Here is an 18,182-nt window from a genome sequence, read left to right as displayed (position 1 = left end):
CACACACACACACACACACACAAAAGTGTGGCTGAAAAGTTAACGAAGAAAGAGCAAAGTGCCTTGAGCCAGATGCAGCCACATGTAGGAAGCTAACCGACTTATTCAGTAGTAGTGCTGCAATGCCAGCAATGCCGAAGAGGAGCCACAGCCCCGGGCCGGGTCAAACTAGAGAATACTGCCTCGTTTCCACTGGCGAAGAGGCCGTATCTGGCCGGCCCCGGCCGCCTTCCAGAGCTTTTTGTAAAACCTGGCCATCGTGGGATGTTCATCACCTGTTGTGGAAGGAGCCAGAGCGATTGTGGGATAGTGTTGTGTTTCCTTTTGTGGCTGTTTTATTCTTTCTGCTACCCTTGGGGGCTCTCTTGGTGTGGGGGGAGGTTGTGGGTGTGGGTGTGGGTCTCCCCCCTGTTCCCGCACAGGCTCCAGGTCTGAGTTGGTATGACCAGCAGGGGGAGAGCGTGCTCTATTTGCGTATTGATGGGGGCAGTTCTTAAACTTATGGCCATCCCATCCACACAGGTTGCAGAGAATCTTGTCTTGGCAGGCCTTTGTCATGTGTTGACCCTTACAGTTACACCTGAGTACTCTGCAACAACGTGGTCTATTGCTTGACCAGCCCCCTGATTCCCCCTATCTGTATAGTACTGGAGAGGTGGCAGACCTTCTCCAGATCTCGGGGCTCATTCTCAATCGGATACTGAACTGCCACAGCCCGCATACCCTGTCCACCACCTTCCACATGTGAGGCGAGAGCTCACAGAACCTCAAGAGCCAGACTTCTACGTCCTTGTAGTAACTGCACAGTAACTGACATCAAAGACATATTTTTCTTTATGTGGCAGCTTCACCAGACAGTTCAAGTCTTTAGGAGCAAAGCCTTTACCTTTCTGTAATATATCCCTGCTGAACTGCAGTCTTGACATGCGCTGGTCTCCTCTGTCCTTCCTGGTGAACTGCACTGCGTCGACTGTGTCTCCATGGAGCAGGTGAAGCACAAATGGAGTTTATCAAACAGGACTGGTTGGCTTCTTCTGCTTCCTAGCCTCTCCCAGCCAGCTCCTCTGGTGTAGGACTCCTGTAGAGAGGCAGGATTAAGGCAGAGAAACATAGGACAAAACAAAAGAAAGAAGAGCTCGTGATCCGAGGAGAGTCTCTCTAGGAGCACCTCCTTGGGTCACCTCCAGCCGGTGCAAGGCTGGTGTTCTCTGAGTCCCAGGTTGAGTGCCACTCCTTGCTAGGCCAGCCAGTTTAGATTGAGTGGATCTCCTGCTGGTGGTGGAGATGCCAGTGGGCTGGTATCATGAAGAGGCCTGCTCAGCGTCATTGCTCCAGTCGGCCGCGCTGCTGCAGCTGAGGAGAGCATAGTCCAGCAGATCCGGATCTCACTGGGCCAGGGCTCCCATGGTGTGCTGTTTCTGAAGCCCGCTCGCCGATTTACATTACATTATTTGTCATTTAGCTGACGCTCTTATCCAGGGCGACTTACATTTGTACCCATTTATACAGCTGGGGATTTTACTGGAGCAATCTAAGTGAAGTACCTTGCTCAAGGGTACAACAGCACTGCCCTACCCGTTATGAGTCCAGAGCCCTAACCACTACTCCACAGTGCTGCCGATCAAACTCCTCCTCGGTTTGCAACCCCACTGGTCCAGGCAGGTATCCATCCTTCTGGTGATGGTCCCCGACTGACCCTGTGTGTCTGTGTGAGTCGCTGTGTGTGTGTGTCTGTGTCTGTGTCTGTGTCTGTGTGAGTTGCTCTGTGTGTGTGAGTGAGTGTGTCTGTCCATGTGTGTCTCTGTGTCTGTCCTACACTCTGTAAGGCAAAACACAGTGAACCCTGGGAGATCCTTGACCCCTCTCTCTCTGTCCCTCACCTCCCCCTTCTCTCTCTCAGGGGCCCTGGGGGAGACTGCCCTGCACGTGGCCGTGCTGTTCGACAATCTGGAGGCGTCGGTCGCCCTGATGGAGGGGGTCCCCGACCTCATCAACAAGCCCATGACCTCTGACCTCTTCGAAGGTCTGATCCCCTCCCCCCACTGTTGAAAGTGTCCAGTAAATTAGTCAGTTATTCGGTGTGTCAACAGTGTACTGGTATTGCCAAAGCTTTACAAAAATTATACAAGAAACAGGCTGTGATAGATGGACACATGGGATAGATGGCCTTTTCCACAGGCATACCTGACCCAACCCGGAACCAGGTTGGTTCAGTTTGGCACGTAACCCACTGGCAATTGTGTTGAGCCGACCCTGAACACAGCTTTTGAAACAGGTGAGCCTGTGATGCCAGTGTCCTCGACTCGGGTCGTGCCGTGGATAAACACTCGACATGCACCAGGCCAGCGCAGCTAGGTTCCAGGTCGGGTCAGGTCGGATGTGCCTGAGGAAAAGGAGCAATAGTGGGCAGGCAGTGGGGTCTCCGGTGGTCATACCCTGTCATTGCACACTGACAGCAGACAGCTGGTGAATGAACAGTTCTGTGGTTCGCAGTGTTGTGTGGGGGGGTCTGCATGCTGTGTTAATGTGCTGTAGTGTCCAGTCAGTCAGTGTTAATGTACTGTAGTGTCCAGTCAGTCAGTGTTAATGTGCTGTAGTGTCCAGTCAGTCAGTCAGTGTTAATGTGCTGTAGTGTCCAGTCAGTCAGTGTTAATGTACTGTAGTGTCCAGTCAGTCAGTGTTAATGTGCTGTAGTGTCCAGTCAGTCAGTCAGTGTTAATGTACTGTAGTGTCCAGTCAGTCAGTCAGTGTTAATGTGCTGTAGTGTCCAGTCAGTCAGTCAGTGTTAATGTGCTGTAGTGTCCAGTCAGTCAGTGTTAATGTGCTGTAGTGTCCAGTCAGTCAGTCAGTGTTAATGTGCTGTAGTGTCCAGTCAGTCAGTCAGTGTTAATGTGCTGTAGTGTCCAGTCAGTCAGTCAGTGTTAATGTGCTGTAGTGTCCAGTCAGTCAGTCAGTGTTAATGTACTGTAGTGTCCAGTCAGTCAGTCAGTGTTAATGTACTGTAGTGTCCAGTCAGTCAGTCAGTCAGTGTTAATGTGCTGTAGTGTCCAGTCAGTCAGTCAGTGTTAATGTGCTGTAGAGTCCAGTCAGTCAGTCAGTGTTAATGTGCTGTAGTGTCCAGTCAGTCAGTGTTAATGTACTGTAGTGTCCAGTCAGTCAGTCAGTGTTAATGTACTGTAGTGTCCAGTCAGTCAGTCAGTGTTAATGTACTGTAGTGTCCAGTCAGTCAGTCAGTGTTAATGTGCTGTAGTGTCCAGTCAGTCAGTCAGTGTTAATGTACTGTAGTGTCCAGTCAGTCAGTCAGTCAGTGTTAATGTGCTGTAGTGTCCAGTCAGTCAGTCAGTGTTAATGTGCTGTAGTGTCCAGTCAGTCAGTGTTAATGTGCTGTAGTGTCCAGTCAGTCAGTGTTAATGTACTGTAGTGTCCAGTCAGTCAGTCAGTGTTAATGTACTGAAGTGTCCAGTCAGTCAGTCAGTCAGTGTTAATGTACTGAAGTGTCCAGTCAGTCAGTCAGTCAGTGTTAATGTGCTGTAGTGTCCAGTCAGTCAGTCAGTGTTAATGTACTGTAGTGTCCAGTCAGTCAGTCAGTGTTAATGTACTGTAGTGTCCAGTCAGTCAGTCAGTGTTAATGTACTGTAGTGTCCAGTCAGTCAGTCAGTGTTAATGTGCTGTAGTGTCCAGTCAGTCAGTCAGTGTTAATGTACTGTAGTGTCCAGTCAGTCAGTCAGTCAGTGTTAATGTGCTGTAGTGTCCAGTCAGTCAGTCAGTGTTAATGTGCTGTAGTGTCCAGTCAGTCAGTCAGTGTTAATGTACTGTAGTGTCCAGTCAGTCAGTCAGTGTTAATGTGCTGTAGTGTCCAGTCAGTCAGTGTTAATGTGCTGTAGTGTCCAGTCAGTCAGTCAGTGTTAATGTACTGTAGTGTCCAGTCAGTCAGTGTTAATGTACTGTAGTGTTCAGTCAGTCAGTCAGTGTTAATGTGCTGTAGTGTCCAGTCAGTCAGTGTTAATGTACTGTAGTGTCCAGTCAGTCAGTCAGTGTTAATCTGCTGTAGTGTCCAGTCAGTCAGTCAGTGTTAATGTACTGTAGTGTCCAGTCAGTCAGTCAGTGTTAATGTACTGTAGTGTCCAGTCAGTCAGTCAGTGTTAATGTACTGTAGTGTCCAGTCAGTCAGTCAGTGTTAATGTGCTGTAGTGTCCAGTCAGTCAGTCAGTGTTAATGTACTGTAGTGTCCAGTCAGTCAGTCAGTCAGTGTTAATGTGCTGTAGTGTCCAGTCAGTCAGTCAGTGTTAATGTGCTGTAGTGTCCAGTCAGTCAGTCAGTGTTAATGTGCTGTAGTGTCCAGTCAGTCAGTCAGTGTTAATGTGCTGTAGTGTCAAGTCAGTCAGTCAGTGTTAATGTACTGAAGTGTCCAGTCAGTCAGTCAGTCAGTGTTAATGTGCTGTAGTGTCCAGTCAGTCAGTCAGTGTTAATGTGCTGTAGTGTCCAGTCAGTCAGTGTTAATGTGCTGTAGTGTCCAGTCAGTCAGTCAGTGTTAATGTACTGTAGTGTCCAGTCAGTCAGTCAGTGTTAATGTACTGTAGTGTCCAGTCAGTCAGTCAGTGTTAATGTACTGTAGTGTCCAGTCAGTCAGTCAGTGTTAATGTACTGTAGTGTCCAGTCAGTCAGTCAGTGTTAATGTGCTGTAGTGTCCAGTCAGTCAGTCAGTGTTAATGTACTGTAGTGTCCAGTCAGTCAGTCAGTCAGTGTTAATGTGCTGTAGTGTCCAGTCAGTGTTAATGTACTGTAGTGTCCAGTCAGTCAGTGTTAATGTGCTGTAGTGTCCAGTCAGTCAGTCAGTGTTAATGTGCTGTAGTGTCCAGTCAGTCAGTCAGTGTTAATGTACTGTAGTGTCCAGTCAGTCAGTCAGTGTTAATGTGCTGTAGTGTCCAGTCAGTCAGTGTTAATGTGCTGTAGTGTCCAGTCAGTCAGTCAGTGTTAATGTACTGTAGTGTCCAGTCAGTCAGTCAGTGTTAATGTACTGTAGTGTCCAGTCAGTCAGTCAGTGTTAATGTGCTGTAGTGTCCAGTCAGTCAGTCAGTGTTAATGTACTGAAGTGTCCAGTCAGTCAGTCAGTCAGTGTTAATGTGCTGTAGTGTCCAGTCAGTCAGTCAGTGTTAATGTACTGAAGTGTCCAGTCAGTCAGTCAGTCAGTGTTAATGTGCTGTAGTGTCCAGTCAGTCAGTCAGTGTTAATGTACTGTAGTGTCCAGTCAGTCAGTGTTAATGTACTGTAGTGTCCAGTCAGTCAGTCAGTGTTAATGTACTGAAGTGTCCAGTCAGTCAGTCAGTCAGTGTTAATGTACTGAAGTGTCCAGTCAGTCAGTCAGTCAGTGTTAATGTGCTGTAGTGTCCAGTCAGTCAGTCAGTGTTAATGTACTGTAGTGTCCAGTCAGTCAGTCAGTGTTAATGTACTGTAGTGTCCAGTCAGTCAGTCAGTGTTAATGTACTGTAGTGTCCAGTCAGTCAGTCAGTGTTAATGTGCTGTAGTGTCCAGTCAGTCAGTCAGTGTTAATGTACTGTAGTGTCCAGTCAGTCAGTCAGTCAGTGTTAATGTGCTGTAGTGTCCAGTCAGTCAGTCAGTGTTAATGTGCTGTAGTGTCCAGTCAGTCAGTCAGTGTTAATGTACTGTAGTGTCCAGTCAGTCAGTCAGTGTTAATGTGCTGTAGTGTCCAGTCAGTCAGTGTTAATGTGCTGTAGTGTCCAGTCAGTCAGTCAGTGTTAATGTACTGTAGTGTCCAGTCAGTCAGTGTTAATGTACTGTAGTGTCCAGTCAGTCAGTCAGTGTTAATGTGCTGTAGTGTCCAGTCAGTCAGTGTTAATGTACTGTAGTGTCCAGTCAGTCAGTCAGTGTTAATCTGCTGTAGTGTCCAGTCAGTCAGTCAGTGTTAATGTACTGTAGTGTCCAGTCAGTCAGTCAGTGTTAATGTACTGTAGTGTCCAGTCAGTCAGTCAGTGTTAATGTACTGTAGTGTCCAGTCAGTCAGTCAGTGTTAATGTGCTGTAGTGTCCAGTCAGTCAGTCAGTGTTAATGTACTGTAGTGTCCAGTCAGTCAGTCAGTCAGTGTTAATGTGCTGTAGTGTCCAGTCAGTCAGTCAGTGTTAATGTGCTGTAGTGTCCAGTCAGTCAGTCAGTGTTAATGTGCTGTAGTGTCCAGTCAGTCAGTCAGTGTTAATGTACTGTAGTGTCCAGTCAGTCAGTCAGTGTTAATGTACTGTAGTGTCCAGTCAGTCAGTCAGTGTTAATGTGCTGTAGTGTCCAGTCAGTCAGTCAGTGTTAATGTACTGAAGTGTCCAGTCAGTCAGTCAGTCAGTGTTAATGTGCTGTAGTGTCCAGTCAGTCAGTCAGTGTTAATGTGCTGTAGTGTCCAGTCAGTCAGTGTTAATGTGCTGTAGTGTCCAGTCAGTCAGTCAGTGTTAATGTACTGTAGTGTCCAGTCAGTCAGTCAGTGCTAATGTACTGTAGTGTCCAGTCAGTCAGTCAGTGTTAATGTACTGTAGTGTCCAGTCAGTCAGTCAGTGTTAATGTGCTGTAGTGTCCAGTCAGTCAGTCAGTGTTAATGTACTGTAGTGTCCAGTCAGTCAGTCAGTCAGTGTTAATGTGCTGTAGTGTCCAGTCAGTCAGTCAGTGTTAATGTGCTGTAGTGTCCAGTCAGTCAGTCAGTGTTAATGTACTGTAGTGTCCAGTCAGTCAGTCAGTGTTAATGTGCTGTAGTGTCCAGTCAGTCAGTGTTAATGTGCTGTAGTGTCCAGTCAGTCAGTCAGTGTTAATGTACTGTAGTGTCCAGTCAGTCAGTCAGTGTTAATGTACTGTAGTGTCCAGTCAGTCAGTCAGTGTTAATGTGCTGTAGTGTCCAGTCAGTCAGTCAGTGTTAATGTACTGAAGTGTCCAGTCAGTCAGTCAGTCAGTGTTAATGTGCTGTAGTGTCCAGTCAGTCAGTCAGTGTTAATGTACTGAAGTGTCCAGTCAGTCAGTCAGTCAGTGTTAATGTGCTGTAGTGTCCAGTCAGTCAGTCAGTGTTAATGTACTGTAGTGTCCAGTCAGTCAGTCAGTGTTAATGTACTGTAGTGTCCAGTCAGTCAGTCAGTGTTAATGTACTGTAGTGTCCAGTCAGTCAGTCAGTGTTAATGTACTGTAGTGTCCAGTCAGTCAGTCAGTGTTAATGTGCTGTAGTGTCCAGTCAGTCAGTCAGTGTTAATGTACTGTAGTGTCCAGTCAGTCAGTCAGTCAGTGTTAATGTGCTGTAGTGTCCAGTCAGTCAGTCAGTGTTAATGTGCTGTAGTGTCCAGTCAGTCAGTCAGTGTTTATGTACTGTAGTGTCCAGTCAGTCAGTCAGTGTTAATGTGCTGTAGTGTCCAGTCAGTCAGTGTTAATGTGCTGTAGTGTCCAGTCAGTCAGTCAGTGTTAATGTACTGTAGTGTCCAGTCAGTCAGTCAGTGTTAATGTACTGTAGTGTCCAGTCAGTCAGTCAGTGTTAATGTGCTGTAGTGACCAGTCAGTCAGTGTTAATGTGCTGTAGTGTCCAGTCAGTCAGTCAGTGTTAATGTACTGTAGTGTCCAGTCAGTCAGTCAGTGTTAATGTACTGTAGTGTCCAGTCAGTCAGTCAGTGTTAATGTGCTGTAGTGTCCAGTCAGTCAGTCAGTGTTAATGTGCTGTAGTGTCCAGTCAGTCAGTGTTAATGTGCTGTAGTGTCCAGTCAGTCAGTCAGTGTTAATGTACTGTAGTGTCCAGTCAGTCAGTCAGTGTTAATGTACTGTAGTGTCCAGTCAGTCAGTCAGTGTTAATGTGCTGTAGTGTCCAGTCAGTCAGTCAGTGTTAATGTACTGTAGTGTCCAGTCAGTCAGTCAGTCAGTGTTAATGTGCTGTAGTGTCCAGTCAGTCAGTCAGTGTTAATGTACTGAAGTGTCCAGTCAGTCAGTCAGTCAGTGTTAATGTGCTGTAGTGTCCAGTCAGTCAGTCAGTGTTAATGTACTGAAGTGTCCAGTCAGTCAGTCAGTGTTAATGTGCTGTAGTGTCCAGTCAGTCAGTCAGTGTTAATGTACTGTAGTGTCCAGTCAGTCAGTCAGTGTTAATGTGCTGTAGTGTCCAGTCAGTCAGTCAGTGTTAATGTACTGTAGTGTCCAGTCAGTCAGTCAGTCAGTGTTAATGTGCTGTAGTGTCCAGTCAGTCAGTGTTAATGTGCTGTAGTGTCCAGTCAGTCAGTCAGTGTTAATGTACTGTAGTGTCCAGTCAGTCAGTCAGTGTTAATGTACTGTAGTGTCCAGTCAGTCAGTCAGTGTTAATGTGCTGTAGTGTCCAGTCAGTCAGTGTTAATGTGCTGTAGTGTCCAGTCAGTCAGTCAGTGTTAATGTACTGTAGTGTCCAGTCAGTCAGTCAGTGTTAATGTACTGTAGTGTCCAGTCAGTCAGTCAGTGTTAATGTGCTGTAGTGTCCAGTCAGTCAGTCAGTGTTAATGTACTGTAGTGTCCAGTCAGTCAGTCAGTCAGTGTTAATGTGCTGTAGTGTCCAGTCAGTCAGTCAGTGTTAATGTGCTGTAGTGTCCAGTCAGTCAGTGTTAATGTACTGTAGTGTCCAGTCAGTCAGTCAGTGTTAATGTAATGTAGTGTCCAGTCAGTCAGTCAGTGTTAATGTGCTGTAGTGTCCAGTCAGTCAGTCAGTGTTAATGTACTGTAGTGTCCAGTCAGTCAGTCAGTGTTAATGTACTGTAGTGTCCAGTCAGTCAGTCAGTGTTAATGTGCTGTAGTGTCCAGTCAGTCAGTCAGTGTTAATGTACTGAAGTGTCCAGTCAGTCAGTCAGTCAGTGTTAATGTGCTGTAGTGTCCAGTCAGTCAGTCAGTGTTAATGTACTGAAGTGTCCAGTCAGTCAGTCAGTCAGTGTTAATGTGCTGTAGTGTCCAGTCAGTCAGTCAGTGTTAATGTACTGAAGTGTCCAGTCAGTCAGTCAGTGTTAATGTGCTGTAGTGTCCAGTCAGTCAGTCAGTGTTAATGTACTGTAGTGTCCAGTCAGTCAGTCAGTGTTAATGTACTGTAGTGTCCAGTCAGTCAGTCAGTGTTAATGTGCTGTAGTGTCCAGTCAGTCAGTGTTAATGTGCTGTAGTGTCCAGTCAGTCAGTCAGTGTTAATGTACTGTAGTGTCCAGTCAGTCAGTCAGTGTTAATGTACTGTAGTGTCCAGTCAGTCAGTCAGTGTTAATGTGCTGTAGTGTCCAGTCAGTCAGTCAGTGTTAATGTACTGTAGTGTCCAGTCAGTCAGTCAGTCAGTGTTAATGTGCTGTAGTGTCCAGTCAGTCAGTCAGTGTTAATGTACTGTAGTGTCCAGTCAGTCAGTCAGTGTTAATGTGCTGTAGTGTCCAGTCAGTCAGTGTTAATGTACTGTAGTGTCCAGTCAGTCAGTCAGTGTTAATGTACTGTAGTGTCCAGTCAGTCAGTCAGTGTTAATGTGCTGTAGTGTCCAGTCAGTAAGTCAGTGTTAATGTGCTGTAGTGTCCAGTCAGTCAGTCAGTGTTAATGTACTGTAGTGTCCAGTCAGTCAGTCAGTGTTAATGTACTGTAGTGTCCAGTCAGTCAGTCAGTGTTAATGTGCTGTAGTGTCCAGTCAGTCAGTCAGTGTTAATGTACTGAAGTGTCCAGTCAGTCAGTCAGTCAGTGTTAATGTGCTGTAGTGTCCAGTCAGTCAGTCAGTGTTAATGTACTGAAGTGTCCAGTCAGTCAGTCAGTCAGTGTTAATGTGCTGTAGTGTCCAGTCAGTCAGTCAGTGTTAATGTACTGTAGTGTCCAGTCAGTCAGTCAGTGTTAATGTACTGTAGTGTCCAGTCAGTCAGTCAGTGTTAATGTACTGTAGTGTCCAGTCAGTCAGTCAGTGTTAATGTACTGTAGTGTCCAGTCAGTCAGTCAGTGTTAATGTGCTGTAGTGTCCAGTCAGTCAGTCAGTGTTAATGTACTGTAGTGTCCAGTCAGTCAGTCAGTCAGTGTTAATGTGCTGTAGTATCCAGTCAGTCAGTCAGTGTTAATGTGCTGTAGTGTCCAGTCAGTCAGTGTTAATGTACTGTAGTGTCCAGTCAGTCAGTCAGTGTTAATGTGCTGTAGTGTCCAGTCAGTCAGTGTTAATGTGCTGTAGTGTCCAGTCAGTCAGTCAGTGTTAATGTGGTGTAGTGTCCAGTCAATCAGTCAGTGTTAATGTGCTGTAGTGTCCAGTCAGTCAGTGTTAATGTACTGTAGTGTCCAGTCAGTCAGTGTTAATGTGCTGTAGTGTCCAGTCAGTCAGTCAGTGTTAATGTACTGTAGTGTCCAGTCAGTCAGTCAGTGTTAATGTGCTGTAGTGTCCAGTCAGTGTTAATGTACTGTAGTGTCCAGTCAGTCAGTCAGTGTTAATGTGGTGTAGTGTCCAGTCAGTCAGTGTTAATGTGCTGTAGTGTCCAGTCAGTCAGTCAGTGTTAATGTACTGTAGTGTCCAGTCAGTCAGTGTTAATGTACTGTAGTGTCCAGTCAGTCAGTGTTAATGTGCTGTAGTGTCCAGTCAGTCAGTCAGTGTTAATGTGCTGTATTGTCCAGTCAGTCACTGTTAATGTGCTGTAGTGTCCAGTCAGTCAGTCAGTGTTAATGTGCTGTAGTGTCCAGTCAGTCAGTGTTAATGTGTTGTAGTGTCCAGTCAGTCAGTCAGTGTTAATGTGCTGTAGTGTCCAGTCAGTCAGTCAGTGTTAATGTACTGTAGTGTCCAGTCAGTCAGTCAGTGTTAATGTGCTGTAGTGTCCAGTCAGTGTTAATGTACTGTAGTGTCCAGTCAGTCAGTCAGTGTTAATGTGCTGTAGTGTCCAGTCAGTCAATCAGTGTTAATGTACTGTAGTGTCCAGTCAGTCAGTGTTAATGTGCTGTAGTGTCCAGTCAGTCAGTCAGTGTTAATGTGCTGTAGTGTCCAGTCAGTCAGTGTTAATGTGCTGTAGTGTCCAGTCAGTCAGTCAGTGTTAATGTGCTGTAGTATCCAGTCAGTCAGTCAGTGTTAATGTCCTGTAGTGTCCAGTCAGTCAGTGTTAATGTGCTGTAGTGTCCAGTCAGTCAGTCAGTGTTAATGTGCTGTAGTGTCCAGTCAGTCAGTGTTAATGTGCTGTAGTGTCCAGTCAGTCAGTGTTAATGTGCTGTAGTGTCCAGTCAGTCAGTCAGTGTTAATGTGCTGTAGTGTCCAGTCAGTCAGTGTTAATGTGCTGTAGTGTCCAGTCAGTCAGTCAGTGTTAATGTGCTGTAGTGTCCAGTCAGTCAGTCAGTGCTAATGTGCTGTAGTGTCCAGTCAGTCAGTCAGTGTTAATGTACTGTAGTGTCCAGTCAGTCAGTCAGTGTTAATGTACTGTAGTGTCCAGTCAGTCAGTCAGTGTTAATGTGCTGTAGTGTCCAGTCAGTCAGTGTTAATGTGCTGTAGTGTCCAGTCAGTAAGACAGTGTTAATGTGCTGTAGTGTCCAGTCAGTCAGTGTTAATGTGCTGTAGTGTCCAGTCAGTCAGTCAGTGTTAATGTGCTGTAGTGTCCAGTCAGTCAGTGTTAATGTGCTGTAGTGTCCAGTCAGTCAGTCAGTGTTAATGTGCTGTAGTGTCCAGTCAGTCAGTCAGTGTTAATGTGCTGTAGTGTCCAGTCAGTCAGTCAGTGTTAATGTACTGTAGTGTCCAGTCAGTCAGTCAGTGTTAATGTGCTGTAGTGTCCAGTCAGTCAGTCAGTGTTAATGTACTGTAGTGTCCAGTCAGTCAGTGTTAATGTACTGTAGTGTCCAGTCAGTCAGTGTTAATGTGCTGTAGTGTCCAGTCAGTCAGTCAGTGTTAATGTGCTGTAGTGTCCAGTCAGTCAGTGTTAATGTGCTGTAGTGTCCAGTCAGTCAGTCAGTGTTAATGTGCTGTAGTGTCCAGTCAGTCAGTCAGTGTTAATGTGCTGTAGTGTCCAGTCAGTCAGTCAGTGTTAATGTACTGTAGTGTCCAGTCAGTCAGTCAGTGTTAATGTGCTGTAGTGTCCAGTCAGTGTTAATGTACTGTAGTGTCCAGTCAGTCAGTCAGTGTTAATGTGCTGTAGTGTCCAGTCAGTCAGTCAGTGTTAATGTACTGTAGTGTCCAGTCAGTCAGTGTTAATGTACTGTAGTGTCCAGTCAGTCAGTGTTAATGTGCTGTAGTGTCCAGTCAGTCAGTCAGTGTTAATGTGCTGTAGTGTCCAGTCAGTCAGTCAGTGTTAATGTACTGTAGTGTCCAGTCAGTCAGTCAGTGTTAATGTGCTGTAGTGTCCAGTCAGTGTTAATGTACTGTAGTGTCCAGTCAGTCAGTCAGTGTTAATGTGCTGTAGTGTCCAGTCAGTCAATCAGTGTTAATGTACTGTAGTGTCCAGTCAGTCAGTGTTAATGTACTGTAGTGTCCAGTCAGTCAGTGTTAATGTGCTGTAGTGTCCAGTCAGTCAGTCAGTGTTAATGTGCTGTAGTGTCCAGTCAGTCAGTGTTAATGTGCTGTAGTGTCCAGTCAGTCAGTCAGTGTTAATGTGCTGTAGTATCCAGTCAGTCAGTCAGTGTTAATGTCCTGTAGTGTCCAGTCAGTCAGTGTTAATGTGCTGTAGTGTCCAGTCAGTCAGTCAGTGTTAATGTGCTGTAGTGTCCAGTCAGTCAGTGTTAATGTGCTGTAGTGTCCAGTCAGTCAGTGTTAATGTGCTGTAGTGTCCAGTCAGTCAGTCAGTGTTAATGTGCTGTAGTGTCCAGTCAGTCAGTGTTAATGTGCTGTAGTGTCCAGTCAGTCAGTGTTAATGTGCTGTAGTGTCCAGTCAGTCAGTCAGTGTTAATGTGCTGTAGTGTCCAGTCAGTCAGTCAGTGTTAATGTGCTGTAGTGTCCAGTCAGTCAGTGTTAATGTACTGTAGTGTCCAGTCAGTCAGTCAGTGTTAATGTGCTGTAGTGTCCAGTCAGTCAGTCAGTGTTAATGTACTGTAGTGTCCAGTCAGTCAGTCAGTGTTAATGTGCTGTAGTGTCCAGTCAGTGTTAATGTACTGTAGTGTCCAGTCAGTCAGTCAGTGTTAATGTGGTGTAGTGTCCAGTCAGTCAGTGTTAATGTGCTGTAGTGTCCAGTCAGTCAGTCAGTGTTAATGTACTGTAGTGTCCAGTCAGTCAGTGTTAATGTACTGTAGTGTCCAGTCAGTCAGTGTTAATGTGCTGTAGTGTCCAGTCAGTCAGTCAGTGTTAATGTGCTGTAGTGTCCAGTCAGTCAGTGTTAATGTGCTGTAGTGTCCAGTCAGTCAGTCAGTGTTAATGTGCTGTAGTGTCCAGTCAGTCAGTCAGTGTTAATGTGCTGTAGTGTCCAGTCAGTCAGTCAGTGTTAATGTACTGTAGTGTCCAGTCAGTCAGTCAGTGTTAATGTGCTGTAGTGTCCAGTCAGTGTTAATGTACTGTAGTGTCCAGTCAGTCAGTCAGTGTTAATGTGCTGTAGTGTCCAGTCAGTCAGTCAGTGTTAATGTACTGTAGTGTCCAGTCAGTCAGTGTTAATGTACTGTAGTGTCCAGTCAGTCAGTGTTAATGTGCTGTAGTGTCCAGTCAGTCAGTCAGTGTTAATGTGCTGTAGTGTCCAGTCAGTCAGTGTTAATGTGCTGTAGTGTCCAGTCAGTCAGTCAGTGTTAATGTGCTGTAGTATCCAGTCAGTCAGTCAGTGTTAATGTGCTGTAGTGTCCAGTCAGTCAGTGTTAATGTGCTGTAGTGTCCAGTCAGTCAGTCAGTGTTAATGTGCTGTAGTGTCCAGTCAGTCAGTGTTAATGTGCTGTAGTGTCCAGTCAGTCAGTCAGTGTTAATGTGCTGTAGTGTCCAGTCAGTCAGTCAGTGTTAATGTGCTGTAGTGTCCAGTCAGTCAGTCAGTGTTAATGTACTGTAGTGTCCAGTCAGTCAGTCAGTGTTAATGTGCTGTAGTGTCCAGTCAGTCAGTCAGTGTTAATGTGCTGTAGTGTCCAGTCAGTCAGTGTTAATGTGCTGTAGTGTCCAGTCAGTAAGACAGTGTTAATGTGCTGTAGTGTCCAGTCAGTCAGTGTTAATGTGCTGTAGTGTCCAGTCAGTCAGTGTTAATGTGCTGTAGTGTCCAGTCAGTCAGTCAGTGTTAATGTGCTGTAGTGTCCAGTCAGTCAGTCAGTGTTAATGTGCTGTAGTGTCCAGTCAGTCAGTCAGTGTTAATGTGCTGTAGTGTCCAGTCAGTCAGTGTTAATGTGCTGTAGTGTCCAGTCAGTCAGTCAGTGTTAATGTGCTGTAGTGTCCAGTCAGTCAGTGTTAATGTGCTGTAGTGTCCAGTCAGTCAGTCAGTGTCAATGTGCTGTAGTGTCCAGTCAGTCAGTGTTAATGTGCTGTAGTGTCCAGTCAGTCAGTCAGTCAGTGTTAATGTGCTGTAGTGTCCAGTCAGTCAGTGTTAATGTGCTGTAGTGTCCAGTCAGTCAGTGTTAATGTGCTGTAGTGTCCAGTCAGTCAGTCAGTGTTAGTGTACTGTAGTGTCCAGTCAGTCAGTGTTAATGTGCTGCAGTGTCCAGTCAGTCAGTCAGTCAGTGTTAATGTGCTGTAGTGTCCAGTCAGTCAGTGTTAATGTGCTGTAGTGTCCAGTCAGTCAGTCAGTGTTAATGTGCTGTAGTGTCCAGTCAGTCAGTGTTAATGTGCTGTAGTGTCCAGTCAGTCAGTCAGTGTTAATGTGCTGTAGTGTCCAGTCAGTCAGTCAGTGTTAATGTGCTGTAGTGTCCAGTCAGTCAGTCAGTGTTAATGTACTGTAGTGTCCAGTCAGTCAGTCAGTGTTAATGTGCTGTAGTGTCCAGTCAGTCAGTCAGTGTTAATGTGCTGTAGTGTCCAGTCAGTCAGTCAGTGTTAATGTGCTGTAGTGTCCAGTCAATCAGTGTTAATGTACTGTAGTGTCCAGTCAGTCAGTGTTAATGTGCTGTAGTGTCCAGTCAGTGTTAATGTGCTGTAGTGTCCAGTCAGTCAGTCAGTGTTAATGTACTGTAGTGTCCAGTCAGTCAGTGTTAATGTGCTGTAGTGTCCAGTCAGTCAGTCAGTGTTAATGTACTGTAGTGTCCAGTCAGTCAGTCAGTGTTAATGTACTGTAGTGTCCAGTCAGTCAGTCAGTGTTAATGTGCTGTAGTGTCCAGTCAGTCAGTGTTAATGTGCTGTAGTGTCCAGTCAGTCAGTGTTAATGTGCTGTAGTGTCCAGTCAGTCAGTCAGTGTTAATGTGCTGTAGTGTCCAGTCAGTCAGTCAGTGTTAATGTGCTGTAGTGTCCAGTCAGTCAGTGTTAATGTGCTGTAGTGTCCAGTCAGTCAGTCAGTGTTAATGTGCTGTAGTGTCCAGTCAGTCAGTCAGTGTTAATGTGCTGTAGTGTCCAGTCAGTCAGTCAGTGTTAATGTGCTGTAGTGTCCAGTCAGTCAGTGTTAATGTGCTGTAGTGTCCAGTCAGTCAGTCAGTGTTAATGTGCTGTAGTGTCCAGTCAGTCAGTGTTAATGTACTGTAGTGTCCAGTCAGTCAGTGTTAATGTGCTGTAGTGTCCAGTCAGTCAGTGTTAATGTACTGAAGTGTCCAGTCAGTCAGTGTTACTGTACTGTAGTGTCCAGTCAGTCAGTCAGTGTCAATGTGCTGTAGTGTCCAGTCAGTCAGTGTTAATGTGCTGTAGTGTCCAGTCAGTCAGTCAGTCAGTGTTAATGTGCTGTAGTGTCCAGTCAGTCAGTCAGTGTCAATGTGCTGTAGTGTCCAGTCAGTCAGTGTTAATGTGCTGTAGTGTCCAGTCAGTCAGTGTTAATGTACTGTAGTGTCCAGTCAGTCAGTGTTAATGTACTGTAGTGTCCAGTCAGTCAGTGTTAATGTGCTGTAGTGTCCAGTCAGTCAGTGTTAATGTGCTGTAGTGTCCAGTCAGTCAGTGTTAATGTGCTGTAGTGTCCAGTCAGTCAGTCAGTGGTAATGTGCTGTAGTGTCCAGTCAGTCAGTGTTAATGTGCTGTAGTGTCCAGTCAGTCAGTGTTAATGTGCTGTAGTGTCCAGTCAGTCAGTCAGTGTTAATGTGCTGTAGTGTCCAGTCAGTCAGTGTTAATGTGCTGTAGTGTCCAGTCAGTCAGTCAGTGGTAATGTGCTGTAGTGTCCAGTCAGTCAGTGTTAATGTGCTGTAGTGTCCAGTCAGTCAGTGTTAATGTGCTGTAGTGTCCAGTCAGTCAGTGTTAATGTGCTGTAGTGTCCAGTCAGTCAGTCAGTGTTAATGTGCTGTAGTGTCCAGTCAGTCAGTCAGTGTTAGTGTACTGTAGTGTCCAGTCAGTCAGTGTTAATGTGCTGCAGTGTCCAGTCAGTCAGTCAGTCAGTGTTAATGTGCTGTAGTGTCCAGTCAGTCAGTGTTAATGTGCTGTATTGTCCAGTCAGTCAGTCAGTGTTAATGTGCTGTAGTGTCCAGTCAGTCAGTGTTAATGTACTGTAGTGTCCAGTCAGTCAGTGTTAATGTACTGTAGTGTCCAGTCAGTCAGTGTTAATGTGCTGTAGTGTCCAGTCAGTCAGTCAGTGTTAATGTGCTGTAGTGTCCAGTCAGTCAGTGTTAATGTGCTGTAGTGTCCAGTCAGTCAGTGTTAATGTGCTGTAGTGTCCAGTCAGTCAGTCAGTGTCAACGTGCTGTAGTGTCCAGTCAGTCAGTGTTAATGTGCTGTAGTGTCCAGTCAGTCAGTGTTAATGTGCTGTAGTGTCCAGTCAGTCAGTCAGTGTTAATGTGCTGTAGTGTCCAGTCAGTCAGTGTTAATGTGCTGTAGTGTCCAGTCAGTCAGTCAGTGTTAATGTGCTGTAGTGTCCAGTCAGTCAGTGTTAATGTGCTGTAGTGTCCAGTCAGTCAGTCAGTGTTAATGTGCTGTAGTGTCCAGTCAGTCAGTCAGTGTTAGTGTACTGTAGTGTCCAGTCAGTCAGTGTTAATGTGCTGCAGTGTCCAGTCAGTCAGTCAGTCAGTGTTAATGTGCTGTAGTGTCCAGTCAGTCAGTGTTAATGTGCTGTATTGTCCAGTCAGTCAGTCAGTGTTAATGTGCTGTAGTGTCCAGTCAGTCAGTGTTAATGTACTGTAGTGTCCAGTCAGTCAGTGTTAATGTACTGTAGTGTCCAGTCAGTCAGTGTTAATGTGCTGTAGTGTCCAGTCAGTCAGTGTTAATGTGCTGTAGTGTCCAGTCAGTCAGTCAGTGTTAATGTGCTGTAGTGTCCAGTCAGTCAGTGTTAATGTGCTGTAGTGTCCAGTCAGTCAGTCAGTGTTAATGTGCTGTAGTGTCCAGTCAGTCAGTCAGTGTTAATGTGCTGTAGTGTCCAGTCAGTCAGTCAGTGTTAATGTACTGTAGTGTCCAGTCAGTCAGTCAGTGTTAATGTGCTGTAGTGTCCAGTCAGTCAGTCAGTGTTAATGTGCTGTAGTGTCCAGTCAGTCAGTGTTAATGTGCTGTAGTGTCCAGTCAGTAAGACAGTGTTAATGTGCTGTAGTGTCCAGTCAGTCAGTGTTAATGTGCTGTAGTGTCCAGTCAGTCAGTGTTAATGTGCTGTAGTGTCCAGTCAGTCAGTCAGTGTTAATGTGCTGTAGTGTCCAGTCAGTCAGTCAGTGTTAATGTGCTGTAGTGTCCAGTCAGTCAGTCAGTGTTAATGTGCTGTAGTGTCCAGTCAGTCAGTGTTAATGTGCTGTAGTGTCCAGTCAGTCAGTCAGTGTTAATGTGCTGTAGTGTCCAGTCAGTCAGTGTTAATGTGCTGTAGTGTCCAGTCAGTCAGTCAGTGTCAATGTGCTGTAGTGTCCAGTCAGTCAGTGTTAATGTGCTGTAGTGTCCAGTCAGTCAGTCAGTCAGTGTTAATGTGCTGTAGTGTCCAGTCAGTCAGTGTTAATGTGCTGTAGTGTCCAGTCAGTCAGTGTTAATGTGCTGTAGTGTCCAGTCAGTCAGTCAGTGTTAGTGTACTGTAGTGTCCAGTCAGTCAGTGTTAATGTGCTGCAGTGTCCAGTCAGTCAGTCAGTCAGTGTTAATGTGCTGTAGTGTCCAGTCAGTCAGTGTTAATGTGCTGTAGTGTCCAGTCAGTCAGTCAGTGTTAATGTGCTGTAGTGTCCAGTCAGTCAGTGTTAATGTGCTGTAGTGTCCAGTCAGTCAGTCAGTGTTAATGTGCTGTAGTGTCCAGTCAGTCAGTCAGTGTTAATGTGCTGTA

At 45.7% G+C, this 18,182-nt stretch overlaps 1 protein-coding gene across 1 annotated transcript in view; it reads left to right on the top strand.

The window, feature by feature from the left end:
* Positions 1-18,182, top strand: part of LOC136757489 (transient receptor potential cation channel subfamily V member 5) — a 45,061-nt gene that overhangs the window by 4,218 nt on the left and 22,661 nt on the right. The window contains exon 4 of the mRNA XM_066712400.1: positions 1,901-2,023. Coding sequence (XP_066568497.1) covers positions 1,901-2,023 — 123 coding nt within the window. The remainder of the gene's footprint in view (positions 1-1,900; positions 2,024-18,182) is intronic.

The sequence above is a fragment of the Amia ocellicauda genome, chromosome 1 (assembly GCF_036373705.1).
Source record: "Amia ocellicauda isolate fAmiCal2 chromosome 1, fAmiCal2.hap1, whole genome shotgun sequence".
NCBI classification, from domain to species: Eukaryota; Metazoa; Chordata; class Actinopteri; order Amiiformes; family Amiidae; genus Amia; species Amia ocellicauda.
This window is presented reverse-complemented; position numbering and strand designations above follow the sequence as displayed.